The sequence below is a fragment of the Nanorana parkeri genome, unplaced genomic scaffold, assembly GCF_000935625.1.
Source record: "Nanorana parkeri isolate BGI_ZX_2015 unplaced genomic scaffold, ASM93562v1 scaffold772, whole genome shotgun sequence".
Classification (NCBI taxonomy): Eukaryota; Metazoa; Chordata; class Amphibia; order Anura; family Dicroglossidae; genus Nanorana; species Nanorana parkeri.
In genome coordinates this window covers 645,406-669,214 of record NW_017307040.1, presented here as the reverse complement: position 1 = coordinate 669,214, position 23,809 = coordinate 645,406, and the positions used below count along the sequence as shown (strand labels likewise).

Sequence of the window (23,809 nt, the reverse complement as noted above, 5' to 3'; positions counted from 1 at the left end):
GACCTAAATGCGAGGCCAAGCATGGGCAGCATGACACATACAAAGACCTTATCCCTACTCCCTCACTTATTTTGAAGGGAACAATAACAATCACCCAGAAAAAGAAAAACGATTTTGTATTAACGGTGCTCCCTTTTTGATCAATCGCCCCGGAAAAACGTTTACAGACTGTCCAAAGGACATACTGAAGTTTTTCAGCTGGGAGACAACCTTTCGATACTTGTTTATATTGCAGTGACTTGTTATTGTATTTTATATCCCCGTTTTACCCCGCGGTACGTTGCATTCTTCAGCAGAAAGTGTTGAGTAACGTGTTGGTGAACTATGCAGCTGTTCCCAGCCCCTCTCCTCATACTACTTCCACACCTGACTGAGCCTCAATGATCCCTTCCACCTCTCTTCTGAGTTACAGGACTAAGCCGCTCTTTACAAAATTAAAAAAGAAAAAAAAAAAACAAGAAACAAATCACGCGTGTAATTTAAAGCTTGACTCCAGGGAAACAAGAGTAGTCGTTCATATATATGGAAGCTGGTTCACATTCCAAGAATTTATAATCCTGCCCTGAAAACAGTGGGGTTTTCTAGATGACCATTAACCCTCCTATCAGGGACGTTCCGGGGACGTTTGTCACCCGGAGCAGAGACCGGGTGACACCCCACAATGACGTCATCGCGCATGCGCGGTCATCTAATTGATGCCTGCCGGCGACCATCTTGGTGATGGTCGCCGGCAGAGAGAGGAGGGGACGTTCATCCGGCGGGATGAGGTATGCCGCCAGGTCCCCTCCTCTCTCCTGACACTGTCGGGCTCTTGGTCCATGACCGGGTGCCCGACTTTTTAGAGGGGGTGACACCAAAATGACTGTCAGTCATTTTGGTGCTACCCCTCCAATGGTGTCACCCGGGTGCACCCCCCGAGCCCCCCTTGTGACGCCACTGCCTCCAATTCAATGTAGGTACCTCCATACCACTGACTCGTGCAGCTCATTACATACTTCAAATACTGTACAAAGGTTTATTATAACAGAAGTCCATGGGAAATGTGTTCTCTTCATTTGGTGAGTTAAGGTGGTTTATCCATTGATACAATAGGAAATATATGGATATTTAAGTGTATTACCAAATGTAGATATTTTCATTATTATTTTTTCATATGATGTCATAGAGTACCTCTAATCCTGAGGAAGCAAGTAAAAAAACATGTTGAATAAACCACTTCGACTCACCAATTGAAGACCACGAATGTCGTATGGACTTCTGTAATAAGTAACCTTTGTATCTGAATTATGTAATGAGCTTCATGAGTCAGTGGTATGGAGGTACCTACTTGAATAGGAGGGTTGATGGCCATCTAAGTTTTTAAAATGAATTACGATAACCCCAATGATTTTCTAATACACTGCCCGGGCAAAAAAGTCACCACCTGGATTTGGCTAAATAGGTCAGCGCCCTAAATTGGAAAATTGGTCTAGGTTCAGCAATGTTGTGTCACCAAAAAATGAGGTCAGCTGCCGACCTGAATATACTGAATGATCAGGTTTTTCCATCAATGATGGAACATAGCCAAAGATGTACATAGCCCTTTAAGACAGTACAGCCTGGTTGGTGACCTCAGTTTTTTCTACTGCAATAAGGAAATATAGGCTGGTCATGTCCCCACCCCCAGCCTGTGATTAGACAGTCAAGGAGCAGCAGTAGAGAGATGGGCTCATCCAGGGGCATAACTACAGATCATGGGGCCCCATAGCAAAATTCTATGGCACCGGGCAGTGTCAACTGTGACCTTACGATCACTGATAGTAGCTTAGAGTAATTCTAAACCAAGAACAGGCAGCAGGACATCTGTCAGCATAGTCAGTGCTCTACTAGAGACCAGTGCTGGGGATAGAAGTTGTCAGCAAAGTGTACCAGTAATCACCAAGCGAAACTGTCACTGTGTCACTTTGCTCTGAATGGACAGATTGAAGGTGTCTCTTTAGGCTTGGCTCACACCTAGGCGACACCTCACAGCGCGGCAATTGTGCACAATTCCGCGTGGATTGCCGCGGCGGTCAGGAGTCGCCAAGGTGAGAACCGATCGCGCTGTGGGTGCCATCATTTTGTAATGGCACCCTGGTCGCGCCAGACGGATAGCGCGTTTTCCCGCCGCGATTCCGCCCGTGCTTCCGAACACGATAAAACCGCCATGCGTCATGTATTGCAAAAAGAAGGTACTTGTACCTTTTTTTTTTGTGATTGCCACGTCGATGTCACCCCATTGAAATCAATAGGGCCGTGCAGCAATCGATGCCTGCATTGTACAGGACCGCACGTTCCCGGGACGTGCATCCCGGGTGTTGTGCGGTGTAGTGGAGGTGTGAACCTAGCCTTAAGCTGCTGGTAACTGATTTTGCTATAAGGTGTAATCACTTTTGATAACATCTCTGGCCTTTCTACATGTAGGGCCATAACACAGCTCAGTGAAGTAACTGGCTGGGAGCTCCACGCCAGATAAACACTGAGCTGCCAGCAAATACATGCTGAAACGTTCGTCTGGGATTTGTTATCTGGAACAAAGATTTCATAGATCCAAGCCAAAATACTCCAAATCCCTCAATTCTTTCTCAGGATCTAAACTGGAGAGAAGGATTAATCGTTAAAGGTAAATTGTAGTCAACAATGGAGGATTAATTGTACCCTGGGCCCAGGACTGCTTCCAATTCATGGGTTAGCTGCCTGTTTAAAGGGATCATGCAGTATAAAAGGTCCACTTGAAAGAGGAACTTTACCCATATCTTTAAAATGACAACAAATGTTTAGTAATGCCAATCTACAAACATATATTTATACTGTAGATAGATGCCGGCTTTATATTCTTTGCATACCATTATTCTTTTTGTCCCCATTCTTCTGACAGTGGCCATGTTTACTAAGGGCAGATTACTAGATCTCCCTTTACTTCCTGTAACTCCTGCACATGTGACTAGGACATGTGACTAGGACCTGTGACCATGTATATCATCCCAGCCTTTCCCTGAGATCTCATGAGATTACAAGATTTCCCAGCAATGCTCTGCTGATGTAACCTTCCCAGGATGCAATGCTTGGGCGCATTACATCACTAATGCCCAAAAGGACCAGGAAGTGGAAAAACAGTCATTGTAAATAAAAGAAAAATATGTTTAACTATTGAATGGGAGATTATTTCATATCAGCATGCAGAGGTGATTTTTGTAGTGAAAGGGGGTAAAGGTCAGCTGTAAAGCTGAAATACAGACAAACGGCTAAATGCACAGATGAAATACATCATTGGGAGCAGTTTTCCTCACCAAAGGATTTGTATTTCTGTCCATCCAGTCCTGAGATTTGCACAGTCTTGACACACAGCACAGACATATCTGGCAAGGCAGGGGACCTGATTTTCCTCTGCGGCAGTTCGGTAACAATTACAGGTCTTGTCACCCCTCCGGCCTGTGACTGATCAGTGAAAGCAGAAGCAGCAGACTGATGAGCTCTTCTCTCTGTCACTCTGCTCTCTGCTCCAATTAGCATGTTCCTTGCAGTGCAGTGCAGTACAACTGACTGGCTACTTGTGCTGGTTTTACCCCTATTGCTGTACATGTGACTGCAAGAGTCTGATACCAAGTCAAATTCAAGTAATTACATTGCTTGCATATTCATTAAAGGGTTATTAAAGCCTCAGTTTTTTGCATATATCTACTGCTAGCCAGCGGTATATATATGCAAAAAGTGTTTTAAAAAAACGCTTTAAAAGAGGTTAATACTTACCCCTGTCTTTCCCGCACGCTCCCTTCCGAAAATGTGAAAATTCTCAGACGGCCGCCAAGCGTCTAGGGGCGGGCACATGCGCAGTTCACATTTTTGGCCTGGAGACGAGACACAAGGTAAGTCTATGGACGGCGGGCACTCGCATACAGACACCGTGGGACAAGAAGTGACAGCAAGACCAGAGGAGTCAGCGATGGATCGGAGACCCACAGCAGCGCTGGAGGGACAGATGAAAACAACAGGAAAGTAGAAGAAGATCGGATTAAGAGACATCATTTAAGGTAAGTGCTGATATTAACATTGGGGGGAGCGAAAAATATTTTTGACTTTAATGTCACTTTAATGATTACAGAGCTGCATTTGTTGGAGTCTTCTATATCTACCTGGAGTTCAGCTACAAGACAATATTCACACAATTGAGGGAAGGTATTTTTTTACACACAGCTTCCTTCAGACTGTTCATACAAGTGAAGCACATTTGATGCAACATATTTTAATCTCCCTTAATCCACAATGGCTGGAAAGTGGAAATGTCAGTAGTGATTATAATGGAATTATCTTTCAGTACATTACAATGATAAGGTTTAGCTGCACGTAGACATGAGGCAAGGCTTGCAAGACTTGTAAGTTATCTTTTGTAGGAAAGATCCATAAACAGTAAAATTGTTCTTGCTGGAAACAAATGGTATATTTTTAAATAATGCATACAATGCGGGATCGGGATGGTAATAATAAAACAATACTTCCAGGAAGTAGTGTAAATGATCACCTACTGGGGCTGCTGGGAGATTGATGCCACTAAGAGCTGGGCGGGAAGATGTTTGAGGGTTCTGCGTCTAGTCGCCCAACTCTTAGCAACCTGGGAACTACTAGCCGGCGTTCCACTAAGCTCCTGGCAACCAGTGATGTCCCACTGAGCATTCCACGGAGCCCCTGGAAACCATCATGTCCTTGGTTGCCCGGGGCTCAGTGAGATGTTGGCAAGAGTTATTGCTAAAAACTGGACAGAGAAATGTGTAGGGCCCTTACACATCTCCGAGCCCAGCTCTTAGCAACCTGGGACGCTCTGGCCAGAAAGGGCCGCCCCCTCAGGTGACCCAAATAGATTCCACCTGAAGCAACAGCCTCAGGTTGCCTCATTACAGGCCCTGCATATGGGCGTTACCTTGCGTCGTCTGCATGTAAATGTAGGAATGCCCACTCTTCCAGACTGACATTCACCAATCCAGGAATGTTATTATGTGTATAAGCCCACCAAGAGCCAGAGCACTGCTGGCTGAGACAGGGTGCTGTGATGTTTTCAGGAAGCTTTGAACAGCACCCTAACATGACAACGCTGCTTCTTTATAGATACAGTACAGTAAGTAAGCATTGTCAATCTAAGACAGGAGATGTGTTACTGGCAGGATCACCAGGTAAAAATAAAGGTAAAAAGGCCAGAAAAACAGAAAACTAATGCAGCCTCCACATCCAAGTACTAGTAAGCTGCAATCTATTACATTCCCTTCCTTCACTTTTCTACATAGGTGGGTGGAGGTCCACGCCTCCAGCAAGTAAAACATTCTTACAAATATTAGTAAAGATTAAAAAACAGCTGATTTTCACAGACAATGTTGAAATCAGGACCATCGCATCCCCATACGGAGCTGTTTATGGCTTACCGCATATGTAATTGTTGCCCAATCAGTCCTTGGTCATGGCCATCATAAACCTGCCTTGTCTAGAAGAGATTTGAATGTAATGTTTATGTAGGCATCAATAATCTCTGCTGCTTATACAAGTTCCTAAGCGGCTGGCATTGTTCCACACATGAATAGTAACTATTTCCTGATAGGAAGTTTAAAATGTTGGTTGGGTGTGAGAAATAATATTAAACATGGAGATTTGCATAAAGAAAATGATTTGTATATAGCAAAATTTCCTAAGGCAAATAAAAAACCTGTGCATCTTCCTGTAACACTTTACACAGTCAGATTCACCAAAAGTTCACATCCACTCCCTCAAGGGGCAGAAGTTAGGAAAAGATGTCATGACTGATGGATTCGTCGTTTTTGTCTCTCTGTTAAAACCCCAATAAACACACAGACTGCGCGATGTGGATTTTAATGGCCACAGCAGCCCTTTTATGAAACAAACCAACGTTAACAATAACCAAAAGCAATAAACCAAATAATATACCGGTACAAATAAATACTCTAAACCAGTGGTTCTCAACCTGTGTAACCTCAGGACCCACATTCGTTCTTGGTCATTAAGTCGCGACCCAAGTCGCACGCAAGGCATTAGGGAACTGCGTGTCCTGGTGCAGGCGTACGCACTGTGGGTGGGGGGTGCGTAAGCGGTACCAGTCAAATGAATGGCAACGCAACACACCTCCCACACCAGAATGTGCGGTAGGTGCGATTGCGTGGTACAGTGCGTTAATCGCACGGTTCTATGCAAATGGGCCCTCAAAAACATTGACATACATACACACACAACCACAGACACAATCTCACACACGCACAGACACTCCAAAAAATGTTTTTGTTTTTTTTAAGGTCCACCCAGTCTCTCTATCTTATGTGAACTGGAGTGGATCCTCAGCCTGGCGTCCAGTGTGGGCTGTTGTGCTGTGACGGAGCTCCATCCATATGTGCATTGCTTGTACAGCTCCCTTGCGTGCCCTGTAGAGGTGCTGGGAGCCAGAATGTGATGTCACTCCGGTCTAGGCACCTCTACAGGACATGTGAGGGGGCTGTAAGCAATGCACTTATGGATGGAGCTTCCTCGCGGCCATAGCCCCATCCCATCCCACCTCAAGCTAACACTCGGCGCCGGGCAGCATATTTTGAATGGCTGCTTGGCGTGAGAACGAACAGTGCTATGCTGGGGGGAGGCAGAGGAGCCTCTTACCTAGGAAAGTGGAAGGCTTGCGGCGACCCACTGAACATGGGGTCGCCACCCACTTTTGGGTCACGACCCACCAGTTGAGAACCAAGGCTCGAAACGACTGTTGATCTAAGAAGGGGTCTTTGGGTGCCCAAACAGCCCAAATAAGGCCTCGCCTAACACTCCACCCATGTCCCCAGCCGCACCCGAACCAGGACAATTACTACTTCCAAGTTCCAAGGGGCCAGGCCCCACCCACTACACATCCTGACACCAAGTACCCATACTAGCTGATGGCCCCCCATTTATGTAATCAACTCCGATTTTTAGACCCCCCCCAAAGACCCCCTAACCCGCCAAGCTGCCGTGACAGAAATAAAAAACCCTGCAACCAGCAGAACGACAAAATTCAGGGAGGGAGGATGGGACAACCTACTTCCTTCGTCGATTTTCCAGAAAGGACGCCCCTCAGCCTTTGCAGTTCCTACCCATGCGGCTCCTCCTGGACACCTGACCCCAGCGTCCAATCAGGTAAGAGCAGCTATTCCCATTTTATTTGTAACTCCTTCTCCCGGGACTATTCCTCCCCCAACTCATGTAGCCCCTCCGCTCAGTCTTTCCAGGTCTGTCTTTTTTTTTGTAGTAGGTGCTGAAAGGGGCTCCTCAGTAACATAGAAATCCTCTCTCCGGCTGTGGCTCCTTTGTGCGGAACCATATAGGACATCCTTGTCACCATGGCTCTCTTGTGAACAGTTTTAGGATACTAAATCCATCAATCATGTATTGCTCCATAAGTGCAGTAAATCATGGCATATATCAGATTTAACAATGTATCACTTTAGAGTAATCAGAATAATAGAATTTCTTGGTTGGTTCCTGTGGGTTGCAAATTGTCATACTGAACGCACCCAAATATGACAGATCTCTACGTGCTATGGAGCAAAATAAAGAACGTTGAAAGTATTTGAGATGTACCCCAACAATACAGTATGTGACCAAAATTGTGGCCACACCTATACGAGCTAGTTCTCCTTCCAAAACCAGGGACATAATTATGGAGTTGCCTTCTCTTCTTCTCCTTCTCCCCCTTTGTGGCTAAAACAGCCTCCACTCTACTGTCAAGGCTTTCCAGAACAGTGTGAGGGAATTGTGCCCATTCAGCCAAAAGAAGAGGACAAGACCTCACAAAGGCTTTCTAATTCATCCCAAGGGTGTTCGTTAGGGTTGAGGTCAGGGCTCCGTGAAAGCCACTTCAGTTCTTCCACACCAAACCCATCAAACCATGTATTCATGAAGCCGGCTTTGTGCACAGGGGTACAGTCATTCTGGAACAGAACAGGTCCTTCCTCAAAATGTTGCCACAAGGTTGTGCTTCCAAGAGGTAGTGCAGCCAGACTATGAAATTTGGAGGGATGTACAGATACTGTACATTTGGCTATGTAACGTAGTTGTCATGGTCAGGTGTCCACAGCCTTTGGCCACATAGTCTATATGAGTGCCAGAATTCCAGGAAAGATCAGTCCAAACTCCAGTTACACCTCAGAGATGAAGTATAACACCAGTATATATTGTTTTCATGTCTTACAGATGCTGTTGGCTGCGTGGTACCCGAAGAGTGTGTAAAAGTTTGTGGGGCTGAAGTTGGCTGCTCCAATATCGCATACCCCAAACTGGTCATTGAGTTGATGCCTAGCGGTAAGTGATATTCCAATCTCACCAAACCTATTATACTCATCTTCCTTCTAGTACTTTTGTGGGTGGACTAATTCACAGGAGCAACAAACAGCATAGTCTAGCTTTATACATTGTTCAGCCGCATGCTACACCTCCTATACAGGAGGTTCCAAGATGTTTGGAGGGCCTATTCCAGCCTATTGTAGGAGATACCTGAGATTTTACCTCAACCTCCGTGCAGAATTTTGGGAAAGCCATTAAGTTAATCACTGTTAATCATGTTTTATTTTTCAGCTGTGTGTGAATGTTTGGTGTTTTTAATGCCATGTTTTGCATAGGGGAGGTAGGGGATCTAAAGAATAAGAGGACCCATTTTTTAAGCAGTTAAGTCCTTCAGAGACAACAGATGCCAAATGGAGAACAGAGGCGTTGTCCAGGTTTGCTCATGATATAAACATTGCAGGGGAATTGATCAAAACTGGGGCAGACAAAATCTAGAGCAGCTTTGCATGGCAACCAATCAGCTTTTCCCTTCCATTTTCAAATCCTAACTGAACAAACTGTAGAGAGAAGCTGATTGGTTGCCATGCACAACTGCTCCAGATTTTCTCTGCTCCAGTTTTGATAAATTCCCTTCATTATGTTTTGCCCTGCAGTGGTTGTAGTTCAGTAATGGCCTGCAGCTCAGCTTTTTCTCAGTTTTTGTACCTCTTACATTTTCGTGGTTTGCTCCCCTTAATCCCTGCTTATGGTGACAGGTCTGCGCGGACTGATGATCGCCGTGATGATGGCTGCTCTTATGTCATCGCTGACTTCCATCTTTAATAGCAGCAGCACGCTCTTCACTATGGACATCTGGAGGAAGATCAGGAAGAACGCAAATGAGAAGGAGCTGTTATTGGTTGGAAGGTGAGTAGATGTTACAGTATTGTTCAAACTGATATCATGTATTGAGAATATAATTAAGGCCGCAATTTCCACCCTTTCCAAAATCACCTTAATTTAAAGTACACCTGAATGGTCAAGACGACAGTTTCCCTTGATAGCCCTTTCCTTCTTTCACTGGTACCTTCACTAAGCTCCACCACTGTTCTATTAGCTTGCTGGAGCTCTTGGAAATATTGTACATAGTATTTCCGGGTATGAAGGAGCATGTAACTATCTCCCATCCCTCTTATTGTATTGCTTAGCGCCTGTGGGTAATGAGACGCCGCCCAGCTTCCTGGTTGGCCGGGAAACTGGTTCCATGCTAGCGGAAGTACCGGTATCAGTTCTGGTATCGATGAGTACCGAAAGATAAATATCGGTACTCCTGCTCGATACCTCAAAAACGGTATTGGTGCATCCCTAATATATATATATATATATACACACTATATTGCCAAAAGTATTGGGACACCCCTCCAAATCATTGGATTCAGGTGTTCCAATCACCACCACGGCCACAGGTGTATAAAATCAATCACCTCGGCATGCAGACGCTTCTACAAACATTTGTGAAAGAATGGGTCGCTCTCAGGAGCTCAGTGAATGCAAGCGTGGTACCGTGATAGGTTGCTACCTGTGCAATAAGTCCATGCAAAGCGTGGGATGCCGTGGTGTAAAGCACGCCGCCACTGGACTCTAGAGCAGTGGAGACGTGTTCTCTAGAGTGACCAATCACGCTTCTCTGTCTGGCAATCCGATGGACGTGTCTGGGTTTAGCGGTTGCCAGGAGAACTTGCCTGACTGCATTGTGCCACGTGTAAAGTTTGGTGGAGGGGGGATTATGGGGAGGGGGGTTTCAGGGGTTGGGCTTGGCCCCTTAGTTCCAGTGAAGGGAACTCTTAAGGCATCAGCATACCAAGACATTTTGGACAATTTCAACTTTGTGGGAACAGTTTGGGAATGGCCCCTTCCTGTTCCAACATGACTGCACACCAGTGCACAAAGCAAGGTCCATAAAGACATGGATGGGGGAGTTTGGGGTGGAGGAACATGACTGGCCTGCACAGAGTCCTGACCTCAACCCGATAGAACACCTTTGGGATGAATTTGAGTGGAAACTGCGAGTACGGCCTTCTCCTCCAACATCAGTACCTGACCTCACAAATGGTCCAACATTCCCATAGACGCACTCCTAAACCTTGTGGACGCCTTCCCAGAAGAGTTGAAGCTGTTATAGCGGCAAAGGGCGGAGCCAACACTCAATATTGAACCCTACAGACTAAGACTGGGCTGTCATTAGAGTTCATGTGCGTGTAAAGGCATCCCGATACTTATGGCAATATAGTGTATGTATATATATATATAAATCCTGTATAACAACATAATAATATTATTAATTATAGTAATTATAATAATAACAACAACATAAATAATAATAGTAACAATTAACAGAATAACAACAATAGTAATAATACTAATAATAATAATATAATTATTAACATTTTGGCTTTATAAACATGTTAATCTGCCATTCTATGAAGACCTTTCTGTAATTTAACATTGTGCAGGTGATTTTTTTTTCTGGTATATAAACATGAAACATCTGATAACACCGTATCGTACATATCATTTGTTTTTGTCTGTAAGATTCAGGTATTAAAAGCTTCTGAAAGATTTCTTTATAACCATCAATTAAACAGACCCATGTAGGTCAGTGTTTACATTGTAAATGCCTTAGGTCTGCAAAACGTATTCAGTGAAGTGTTCAGGAAGATGCAGTCACAGAGTATGCCAAACAAGCCTACACATGACCGAGCGCTTCACTATTCATTTTAGGAGAGATTAAAAATGTTGAGTTGACAATGTCTGTTGGATGATTGATGGTTAGAGCTATACATATCCGTGTGAGGAAACGTTTTACCATCATTCTGTTGTAAGCTAATTGGAGTCCTTTACGGTAATATCGTCTGGCTGAGTTTCATATTAACTGTCCATGTGCAGCAGTTGGAAGATGTAGAGAAGCCAGGAATGGAATGTTTTATTTATATGAGATCTTTAAACTGTATAGTGAGACACAACAACTAAAGGAAGAAATGTATATATACACATACACTGATCAGCCATAACATTTTTACCACCTGCCTAATGATGAGTAGGTCCCCTTTTTGCCACCAAAACAGCCCTGACCCGTCAAGGCATGGACTCCGCTAGACTTCTGAAGGTATGGTGTGGTGTCTGGCACTAAGCTGTCAGTAGCAGATCCTTTAGGTCCTGTAAGTTGTGAGGTGGGGCCCCCATGGATCTGACTTTTTTTCCCAGTACATCCCACAAATGCTGGATTGGATTGAGATTGAGATCCCACTTCCAGGTTCCATTGTAATATATCCCCCACTCTTCCAGGTACCATTGTAATATATCCCTCCCACTTTTCTTCCAGGTAACATTTTATTCACTTCACCTCTCAGTGTTCAGAATGTTATGGCTGATCGGTATATATCACCATATATCATATATATCACCACAAAGGGAACCTCCGCATAGACTCTGTCATCCTGTCGGACATTGCAGGCCCATTATTCCGTCCTGCAGTAAGTTGTACCATTACTACAGCTGGATAAGAAGATGATTTTTAGCCATGATCCTGTTGGAGGAAGAAAAAATAGGAACACTGTGCCTGGGAGAGTGGGAGGTCTGCTCCATTTACTGGCATATGGTCCTAACCGAATGAGTGGGGTGAGTGGTTACTCCATTGTGTGATGCCAAAGAGATGTTAGGAAAATCCAATCTGTATGGTTTTCAATCAGTCAGGCCTGACCCATAGACTTAGCAAGCAACAGTGCAGCAAAGTCTGTGTCTGTAACAAACAAGTACCATGCTCCCAGGTACATATAAAATCACACAATACACACAGATTGATTGATTGGTGCTTTATGAGGAGACAGAAGAATGAGGAATTTATGATTTCGGGTGAATCATCTTTACCCACACAGGAGAGAAGCAGGCAAACTACACCAGTTTTTATGAGCAAGCTGCTTTGCCTTTCATTCCCAGCCGCGGTTCATCCCTCAGTGATGGCTCCTTCCTAGTGAATGGGCAGGCTAATTATTGGTATTGTCTGCCGCACAATTAGGCCTCATACAATTATCATATATTCTCATGTAATGGCCAGGAATTGAATCACTTTACATTCCACATTTTCACATTAAATCTATTAAGCATCAATTAACATTTTTCCTAAATTATTTATTGAAATTAAATTTGTGACATCAATTACGGGATTAATTAATGATTATTTTCATAGCAGAGCTGTGTTGTGTTAGCGGTATGGCATGTTTGCATTGTTAAAAGGGAACCCCGGGCTTTACACAGTAATAAATTTATAGCCAGTCTGGTGCCGACTTGCTGGAATGGTCGATACCCCTTAACCAGGAATCACATAAAGCAGACATAGCAGGACACAGGAAAACAAATTGACTGTAATTATCGCCACACACAATGATTACTGGCAGTGTAACACTGACAGCCCAGATACATTAGTATTGGGTACTGTGGGGTACATGCAGCATAGGTGATGGGAAGATGTCTCTGCTCAATTTACTGCTCGTGTGTGAGAGAAGGAAGTCTGACATGGTAAAGCTGGCCATACACCTTAGAAAGCCACCCTTGATCTCTAGTCAGTGACTTTGCCTAGGCAGTGTTGATGGCATCAATCTGCTGCAAGCAGGGGGAAGCATTTTCTCAGTCTCCTCTCCCCCAGTGATTAGACTATATGTTGTAACTTTGCAGCAAGTCACAAGCTGAGAGGCTGCTCTTTGTCAGACATTTGTGAATGCAGTCAATAACTGCACCCAGGGTCGTCCCGAGGCCTGGTGTCACCCAGGAGCGGGGACCGAGTGACACCCCGCCATGACGTCATGGCGCATGCGCGGCTATCTAATTGAGGACTGCCGGCGGCCAACTTGGTGGTGGACGCCGGCAGAGAGAGGAGGGAATGTTCACTCGTCGGGAGGAGGTATGCCGTCGGGTCCCCTTCTCTCTCCTGACACTGTCAGGGTCTCGGTCCGAGTGCCCAACTTTTTTAGAAGGGGTGACACCAAAATGACTGCCAGTCATTTTGGTCTCACCCCTCCAATGGTGTCACCCGGGTGCGGGCCGCACCTCCCTTGTGACGCCACTGACTCCACGGGCACCAGAATTTACATGATGGTGTCATCTTTCAGCCGGCATCTCAGTCCAAGAAGTAGATGGTGACCGTGGATGATGCCTGAATGGCTCTGTCCTTCAGGAGAGAAAAGCAGATGAAGGCATTGTCAGGGGCGGTACTGTGATATCTATGAGAGGTAATAAATACCTGAAAGTGTTACACTTACACATCACTCATCATGCAAAATATATCTGAGTCTAAGTGCACTTTCTGGATGAAAGCGCAGCTGCTAGATGTGCTCCTGAAATCAGCGCCCATGTGGACGTTGCTTTAACCTGGATAACCGTACATTTATTATATATCCTTATACAGCTCCATCATATTAAAGAAAACAGGAAACATATATCCATATACCAAATCCATAAATATACCATAAACTAAATGTATGAATGCCCCCATATCTGTAGCAGCTGCCATTGCAGAAGAGCTTCTGGTATTATCTCAGCCCGGTGACACCTGAGTCTCTAGCAGGAATCTGCAGGATGGCAGCCATGTACAAGCAGGATCCCGGCTCGCCTGCCAACTGACCTGAATAACCGTTTTTAATTGATTTTAATTAAACAGTGCTGCTGCGGTTGAAGCAAAACACGGTGACTAAGTGCTCATGACATTACTGCACTAAATCAAACTTGTGAAGCTTCACTTAAAGTAAACTCATCAAATTTGTTTCCTTTCCTTTAAACGAATGTGTCACAAGTGTGGCCGATTCAAAATGTGCAGGCAGTGGAAATCTAAAGCCAAAATTTTAATTTTTCATTTTGTTTAAAGTATTGGAGTGTTAAAACTGGGGATGAGCTCTCGTGCGGACGGAGCCCGGTCCAAACTTGAGCTGCTCTGACGGAAGTGCCATGGACACCCAATCAGCCGCGGGCCAGACATTCCCCTAAGATGCATGTAAACAAAGAGGCGGGATGCTTGTGCTGACATAATTGACCTTGTAAGGCCACACAACCATATTAGGTAAATGTAAGTTACCAAATACAGGTGAAACTCGAATAATTAGAATATCGTGCAAAAGTAATTGCAGTAAGTGCTGCAAAAGGGGCCCAAACCAAGTACTGAGTACATATGCATGCTTGTACTTTTCAGAGGTCCGATATTGTTCTATGTACAATCCTTGTTTTATTGATTGCATGTAATAATCTACTTTTTTGAGGTTGTGGATTTGGGGTTCTTGGGGTTTTCATGAGCTGTAAGCCATAATCATCACAATTATGACAAATCACGGCTTGAATTATCTTGCTTTGCATGTAATGAGTCTATCTCCTATATTAGTTTCACCTTTTAAGTTGCATTAGTGAAATAAATGAACTTTGCACGATATTCTAATTATTCGAGTTTCACCTGTATAGGCATGTAGCCATATAAGGTCAATAACGTAAATACAGCCTGCCCCTTTGCTTACGTCAAGCTGTGGGCCGGGAATTCCCTCATGCAGCTTATTGGGTAACATGAAAGGAGCTTCCATCTGTGTTCGGGAGGAGCTCCTTCTGGGAGAGCCTCACATTCATACCAGGTTTGGCCCGACCCTGAGCTCATCCCTAGTTAAACCAACTGTGTCTCATAAGGTAAATTTCCGTATAAGGGGTTAATTTATAAATTGGTGGCATGATTTAACCATGGCTATCGGCCTGAAAAAAAATCCCAAAAACGCACTGCGCATTTATAGAACATAGCGCTGTGCTTTACAAATGTACAGGCTCTTACTTGACCAGGAGAGCCTGGTCACATGACTTGTGAAAGTAATGTGACCGGCCTTTCCTCCAATTACAGAGTTCTCTTTGCTGCATTGAGCACACAACCCACGTTCCACTCTCTGCTACATACCTCAATGTTACTCTACACCAGCGGTAGCCAAACTTTGGCCCTCCAGCTGTTGTGAAATTACAAGTCTCATGAGGCATTGCAAGACTCAGGCATGACTTCCAGATGCATGAAGGGGTTTATAGCTTTACCACAGCCAGAGGGCTGAGGTTTGGCTACCCCTGGTGTAGAGTAACATCGCGGTGCGTAGCACAGAGTAGATAGTGCTATCTGCTCTCCAGTATAATGGGCCCCATAATTTGTCTATTGTGCTGCACAATTGTCTTATTGGTGCTCATGATTTTCATTGCTTCATTACAGGCTGTGTATTAAAGCATATCTAAAGCTAAAACCTTTTATTTTGAGTTCTGTATAGGGCATGAAATGTAAAATAAGCTTTTTTTTAGTGTGTGCACTGCATTGGGGTGATTTCCCTTCATTTCCTGTCCTGGAGAATACATGGGGAGGGAGACCAAATATCTCCAAGGTGAAGGTGATCCTACTCATAGACAGCTGGCACCAGAACAGATGTCTCCACTGGAAGATTTCCCCTTTTGTTTTTATTCCACTGACAGTTGCAGAATTTCGGATTTCCCTTTTATGTTATTCCAGTGACATTTGCAGAGATTTGGATTTGCCCTGACCATGGCCAGTGGCACCATACCAAATAAAGAGAGTGAATCTCTCCAGCGGGAATAAAGGCCTGACGGAGATTCTATAAGAGCACTTTAAAAAACTAAAAGAAAAAGGTTTTGGCATTAAATATCCTTTAACACCCTTTATTCGACCTCATCTGGAGTATGTGGTCCAGTTTTGGTCACCAATACACAGAAAGTATGTCCTGGAGCTGGAAAGAGTCCATAGAAGGGCAACTTAACTAATTAAGGGGATGGTCGCTCGCAAGGGACGAAACCCGGAAGCCGCCGAAGACACAGCGGGGATCGCGGACAAGGTAAGACCTGTACGCTGTATTCCCGAGTGTGGCTCGGGGTTACCACTTTGTTAACCCCGATCCACACTCGGGAATACCAATGGCAACGCGGCAAACGCCCCAAGAAGCTCCTGTACTTCTTTAGGCATAGGGAGTTTTGTAGCGCTTCATACGGCCTGTAGTACGCCCAGGTGTGAACCATACCCATAGGAAATAATGGGATTTTGGTGTTTGAGCGTTTTGCAGAGCGTAGGAACGCGCTACAAAACGCCCAGGTGTGAACCGGGCCTGAGGGGGGACATGATTTGGATGTACAAGATGTTCAATGGTGATGGCAACATCAGCAGCAAACTTTTTACAGTAAACACCATAACAAGGACTAGAGGCCACCATCTAAAATTGGTGGAGAAAAGATTTAACCACAAGGGGCTTCTTCTTAGTTAGAGCGGTTAGGGTCTGGAACTCGCTGCCACAAGCAGTGGTATCAGCTGAGAGTGTTGAATCATTCAAAATGCATTTGGACAATTTCCTCAGAGACCGTAACATACAGGGGTACAGGTACTCTTAAAAATAAGATCACACGGGGACTCACACACACACATACACATGCAGAATCATAAACATACACACAAAGGTTGAACTTGATGGACCTGTGTCTTTATTCAACCTCAAATACTATGTGACTATGTAACACGCTCCTCCACATGATACAGGCAATAGCTGTTCCTATCACAAGGCCTATGAAAATGGCACCTTTTGCGGCAGACATTTGTATGCCCATGTTTTACTGGAAAAACGCAAAACACGGGTTTTCGCAACGTCGCCAAAAAGCAACTTTTGCATCCATCGTCAGGGTTATTAAAAACGAGGAGGTGCTTGAAACCCGTCATCCTGGCTTCAGAATCGCCAGCCAGCAGTCTCAGGGCGGCACACCCCACAATCCTAAAGCGTTTTCAATTCCACCCAGGCAAAGGAAGCTACTAAAATGTACAGCGGCACGCCTCTCTAATTGTTTACACCTTTTGTCTCACGCGCAGACCTTTCAATTATCATCTGTCTGTCAGGAGGAAGAACCAGACTGACCCAGCTGGAGGTGAGATCAGCCTTGCTGCCCACGGCCCTGGCATCTTACCCAGCTCATTTAAAAGAGAGCTCCACCTTTACCCTGCAGAAAATGAGCAGACATTGAACTGCGCCTCCCCTGTGCTCATACCACTTATTTCCATACATATATTTCATGTAGCATTTGTATTCTGCATGACATTCTATTATCACACACATATAAGGATGAAAAAAAAACAACAACAAAGGAGCTCACACTTTTCATGTTGTCACTGTCCTGGATAGTACATATGAGAGTGACAAATACAGGCTCACCTAGGGAGGCTGCAGTACAGAACTTGATCAGTGAAGACTTCCATGGACAATGAGATGTTGTCACTGTGTTCATCGGTTGGGGGAAACTAAAATGCTGTCCCTGTGTTAGCAATGAACATATTGAGGGACAATAGGATGCTGTCCCTGTGTTAGCAATGGAGATATTGAGGGACAATAGGATGCTGTCCCTGTGTTAGCAATGGAGATATTGATGGATGATAAGGTGCTGTCCCTGTGTTAGCAATGGAGATATTGATGGATGATAAGGTGCTGTCCCTGTGTTAGCAATGGAGATATATGATGGATTATAAGGTGCTGTCCCTGTGTTAGCAATGGAGATATTGAGGGATAATAGGATGCTGTCCCTGTGTTAGCAATGGAGATAATGAGGTATAATAAGATGCTGACCCCATGTTAGCAATGGAGATATTGAGGAATAATAAGGTGCTGTCACTATGTTAGCAATGGAGATATTGAGGGACAATAAGGTGCTGTCCCTGTGTTAGCAATGGAGATATCGAGGGACAATAGGATGCTGTCCCTGTGTTAGCAATGGAGATATTGAGGGACAATAGGATGCTGTCCCTGTGTTAGCAATGGAGATATTGATGGATGATAAGGTGCTGTCCCTGTGTTAGCAATGGAGATATTGATGGATGATAAGGTGCTGTCCCTGTGTTAGCAATGGAGATATTGATGGATGATAAGGTGCTGTCCCTGTGTTAGCAATGGAGATATTGAGGGATAATAGGATGCTGTCCCTGTGTTAGCAATAGAGATATTGAGGGATAATAAGATGCTGTCCCTGTCCCTGTCTTTGCAATGGAGATATTGAGGGATAATAAGATGATACCCCTGTGTCACCAATGAAGACATTAAAGAATAATATAAGACATAAATGAATGGGAGAATGGGGGGGTTGGGGTAAACATAAAAAAATGATGGCCCATAACATTTTGACATGGAGCATGAAACTCATTCCCATTTTCCCCTTTTTAAAAACCTTCTGTTTCTTTATGTGGTGGACTAAAAATTACATGCACATAACTTGATATCATCATCATGCACATTTCTTGTAGTGATTTCAATTCAGAGGCTCTCATCTACCTTTGCCTGTTAGAAGGCAGACTAAGACTGGCACAGCAGGCTTGTATATCAACTTGGTACCACAGAAGCTTGGCATCCCAACAGGTCCCTTTAGGACAAGTAACCCTGCCCAGAGTGCCTAGATCTTGTAACAATAATAGTTTATTTATTTATTTTTCACATTCAAGGGAGCGCGGGACTGCAGCTTGACTCATTCCAGCAGGTTCTGTCTGATGGGGCTTGTCCTGTGGCATCGTGTTTGGTGCCAAGCCTTGATAATTGTTCTAAATGTGGCTTGCGCTGTTGGCTGAGTTTAATTAAAAACAAAGTGTGGAAATAAAACAGATGACGCCTGTCAATAACCCTGGCCTGTATCTTAGTCTAGACCCTTTTCTAGGGCCATGGGGTGGGGTACTAAGGACTGGAGCAGAAGATGGAGCCCAGTGTCCCCACAACAGGAGGAACTCTTCCTGGTATAGGATGTTCCTTTAAATCCTGGTGGGTGCTCGTAGTGACCACGAATGGCGCCGTGAAGATATACAAGTTTTGAAAGCATGTCACCAGCACACCATTTAGGTGAAATCAACAAAAGTCCATTTATTAATGGAGTACTGTCATTCCAGTACAAGCGCTTTCGAGGGCCGCACAGGGTCCCCTTCATCAGGCTCAGAATGAAGGTGGAGCCATGCGCAGCCACTCTGAATTCAAAAAGTGGCAGCGACCATTGGGGAGTAGAACCTCATGATCCAGGTAAGTAGGGGTGGCACGTTGGTAATGTAACCACGTTTCAAGTTATCCCCTAAATGGAGTACTGTTATTCCAGTACAAGTGCTTTCGGGGCCACACAGGGTCCCCTTCATCAGGCTCAGAATGATGGTAGAGCCATGCACACCCACTCCAAAAGTGGCAGCAGCCTGTGGGGAGTAGAATCCCGTGATCCAGTGGGGGTGGCGGGTTGGTAATGTAACCACGTTTCATGTTACCCCCTAAATATGGGTGTAACGTGAAACATTGTTCAAAAAATAAACTTAGCCAGTTTCCCTTTAATGGAAGGCCTCCTGAAGGATGGTGTCAGTGAATGTAGTGTGTGATCACAGATCATAAGTGTTTGTGTCTTATGTCTGAACACTTGTATATGATGAATATTTCTTTGTCTTACTGTCCAGGAACACCACATCCACTTGTACATTCGATGCTCAGCACCGTGTTCTCATGTTGCCTCTGTAACAAGTACATTACGGTGAAGTTATTGAATGACGTGTGGAGCATTGTGTGTGATTCCTGCCAGGTTCTCACTGTGCGCCTGTGTGTAATCCTATACAAGTGCACACCTCATTCCTCTGTATTTGTATTACCTGAGAAAAGGCCATCGCTATCTTCTATTTACATTTCCTTTTAAAGGACACATACAGGAAAGTGCAGATGTCTGCTCATGATCTTCTGACTTCATTCCTTGCTATGTAGTCTATAAATAAAATAAATGTGCAATTAAAAGAGAGACTACAAATTAGCAGGACATTGAAATAATAATATGAGGGTATAGTCACTTGTTTCTTTTTTTAATTTAAATTGAATGCTAGTAGTCCGATTACCTAAGTTTAAAGCCCAACTCCAGGCCCAACTATTTTCTTTGCATACAGTGTGGAAAAAGTAAGAACCTCTGTCAGGTTTTAAATGCTAGTAGTTGGTTGAGGAGCGTTATTATAGAGAAGTCTTCATGTGCTTCTGATCTTTAAAGCTCTTGTTTATTTGGAAACATGTATAGAGAATATACCCGATGTGTTTTAGGGTTAGACCCCCCTTCGCCGAGGCTATAGGCTTGGAAATGTGGGTTAGTCTGTTATGGATTCATAGAGCCAGGTGGGATACCTTGAGTGGGGCTGAGCTCCTTCAGTTTGGGGGTATTCCAAATCCAAGCTGATTGACTATAGATATGTTGGTAGAGCAATAGACCCAAAACACAAGCATAAAACATTGAATCTATATTTTCAAGGCAGTTCTCCGTCAAGCAGGGTATTTCTGGGGGTCCCCATAGTAGTTTAAGTGTAGAGAGGGTGAGAGCACCACAGATAAAATGGAGGCCCACAACATGTTTATTCCGCACTACAAGAGATCACAAGAAACAGCCAACGTGTTTCGGGGGCTCAATAGTTAGAACTTCTTTCAGGATCTTATTGATGAGTACCCACGCGATTGATTTTGCATCACTTCCTGTACAGACCTCAGACAAAACTGGAAGTGATAGATATTGACATGTCTACATAGCCATTGCTCTGGATCTGTTTTGCCAACGCTGCCATCACTGCGTACTGGTGCTGTTGGGCCAAAGTATGCCACATGTGGGCAGCGCGCAATTAATTATAGGGCACATAGTCCCAAAGACTTAGATCTCAAGTGCACAAGATAGGAAATAACGCTAGATTAGCTAGTAGTTGGGTGTAGCTTAATGTGAAAAGCAATTTTACACTGAGGGTTTAATACTACTTTAGGTACTTATCATCTGATTTGACAAAGTGCTAATGTTTATGGTGGGGGTACAGGTTTTGAAGTTCAGGGCCTGTGATTGCCATATGGAAGCCCTTTCCTTGGATGACACGGTTATCTATGGGTTGAGAGGAGGTGAGGGCCAAGGATCATTACCTCCAATGTCCACAACAGGTGTCAGTCAGTAGAGCTGCCTCCTAGTCAGGCAATAGTCCTTGACATGCCAATGTCCATAGTTACAACCAATGGAAGCAGCACTGTGTTGGGTAGCCCTGTCTCACACAACATGAGATATGAATGGTGTGGCTGTGTGTTGCCAGTAGCTCTATGCAAAGCAGTTTCTGCTGTGGAACAAGTGTGGCAGCACCGAGGGGTTGCAATGTACCCATTATGTGGCCAAGCTCAACGGGTAAATTGCAATCAACCTTTTCCTGACCCTGGGTTAGAGGAGCATCATGTTGTTTGTAGTTGACTTGTCATTCTAATAAATTATTTCCTCCTCTACCCTTTAATATTGATGATCTTAGCTATGTATATTGTTTTAAGAAACAAATGTGTTCTGTTTATAGTTTTTAATTATATATAGATAGGCGTATTAATATTTGCTTATTACGTAAGGTGGTTCTGCTTCCTACATAGCCGTGGTGCACAGCAATTGTGACAGTGACTGTTTCAGTGTAGGTCTACCAGCTCAGTCTGATAGTAAATACCATAATCCCTGGGTGGTTTATCATGCTATATCAGCAATTACTTAAAGCGGAGATTTAGTTCCACAGCCCTTGCCATAATGTGCAAATATACACAACATGCTTATGTAGCGCTCAACCCCGAAGGAGCCGCTGAATGCCCGGTTCATCTCTAGTATGTCTAGGGTATGATCTTCAGCTGCCCACCCATTAGCATTAACCGCCCTTCTTCTAGTGCCCACAAACTGATGTCCACTCCAGTAGTATAATGCTGAATAACTTTATTGAACATCTACACTGGGGAGAGTACTTAGGTCCAGGAAACTTCGAGAGCCATCATTGGTCCTGGGTCTCTTCCTTTCCAGATACACAGACCTCCTCCATGTTGGGGGTCTAAGGGAGACATTTCCCTAATACCAGCCTATGCCCACCCCCAGGCCTTAGGCCTAGACTGGGGGGTAGGCTGAACAGCACCCAGCCCTATTCCATGGCTGGTCCCGGCTAGTCTGAGCACATGGCAAATCCCTCCAGCATATGCACCCTAGTCCAGCATGCACCACTGGTTGAGAGAAACCCAGCGATTGGCTGCTGTGCTGTACATACACTATAGCATCTCTTATTGGCTGTCCCACAATATGACAGAGTCATACTCCGCCCAGGGGGGTACAGACAATGCCAGACACCTGGAATTAACCAGATAACTGCCACTATAATTCCAGCCAGGCTGACTACAGCCCTGGCTATCACTAAATGCCTATTAGCCACATCACAGAAGGTGATGGTGGCTACACATACATATTATGGCAGACTGACCGGGATGTTTACACTCATCCAGTGCTGACAAATCAGAGTTGTCCCTTGTTGCTCCATCTGCTTCCACAGTCATCTTCTCCTGGTCTTCTTCCGGGTTCCTGTCAGCCCTCTTCAGCCATTGATGATGAAACCCCTGCACATGCACATTGGAGTTACATTGTCCCAGCATCCATCACCATTCTCAGCATCTTACAAAATGAGGGGTGTACATTGCACTGCACATGTGTGCTGAGTTACATTGTCCGAGCATCCATCACCATTCTCAGCATCTTACAAAATGAGGGGCGTACATTGCACTGCACATGTGTGCTGGAGTTACATTGTCCCAGCATCCCTCACCATTCTCAGCATCTTAAAGAATGAGGGGCGTACATTGCACTGCACATGTGTGCTGGAGTTACATCGTCCCAGCCTTTCTCGCCATTCTCAGCATCTTACAGAATGAGTTATAATAAATAGGAGAAGTTGATGGTTGGGGCTTACATACACTTTAAATTGTGGACTGGTCTACAGATGTCACAGCAGCCTATGGAAAATATAGAACAAAGGGATTGTCAGACCAGCGGTAAAGTCCAAGTAAGATAGTTCACCTATTGATAAAAAGTGTGCCAACTCCTTCATCAGGTCTTTAACCCTTTCAAGACAAATCTTTTAATCCTGAATACTTCCTAAAAAAATGGTCAGTCCATGGATCTTTCTCCGTTATCGCTAGGAAATGTTATGTACCGTTCAACCAAAAACTGAAATTGCATTCTGTGTCCATCTCCGCAGGATAGTGACGGTGGTCCTTGTCATAGTGAGCGTCATCTGGATTCCTATCCTGCAGAACGCCAACAGTGGTCAGCTGTACGTCTACATCCAATCCATCACCAGCTACCTGGCCCCTCCCGTCACGGCCGTCTTTGCCTTGGCAGTGTTTTGGAAGAGAGCCAATGAGCAGGTAAATTAAGCATTTGAGTTGCATTTTGGGGTCATAGCTAAGGGCATGTTTTCCAGAACTTCCAGAACAAAATGAATTTCCTGCTGCAGGTCCACATTTGTGGAGCAACATTTGTTCTTGCAAATGGTTCATTCAACAACATAAGGCAGACAAGGGAAGAGCTCGTCACGTAGCATATGCATGTCTTCATGCCTTTAATGTGAACCTATTCATTAACATAACTTAAAAAAGATCTTCTACCAGTC

The 23,809-nt window shown here is 44.5% G+C and overlaps 1 protein-coding gene across 1 annotated transcript in view; it reads left to right on the top strand.

The window, feature by feature from the left end:
- The window catches only part of SLC5A10 (solute carrier family 5 member 10), a 131,851-nt gene that overhangs the window by 97,923 nt on the left and 10,119 nt on the right, over nt 1-23,809 (top strand). The window contains exons 10-12 of the mRNA XM_018564687.1: nt 8,227-8,334; nt 9,072-9,222; nt 23,396-23,564. Coding sequence (XP_018420189.1) covers nt 8,227-8,334; nt 9,072-9,222; nt 23,396-23,564 — 428 coding nt within the window. The remainder of the gene's footprint in view (nt 1-8,226; nt 8,335-9,071; nt 9,223-23,395; nt 23,565-23,809) is intronic.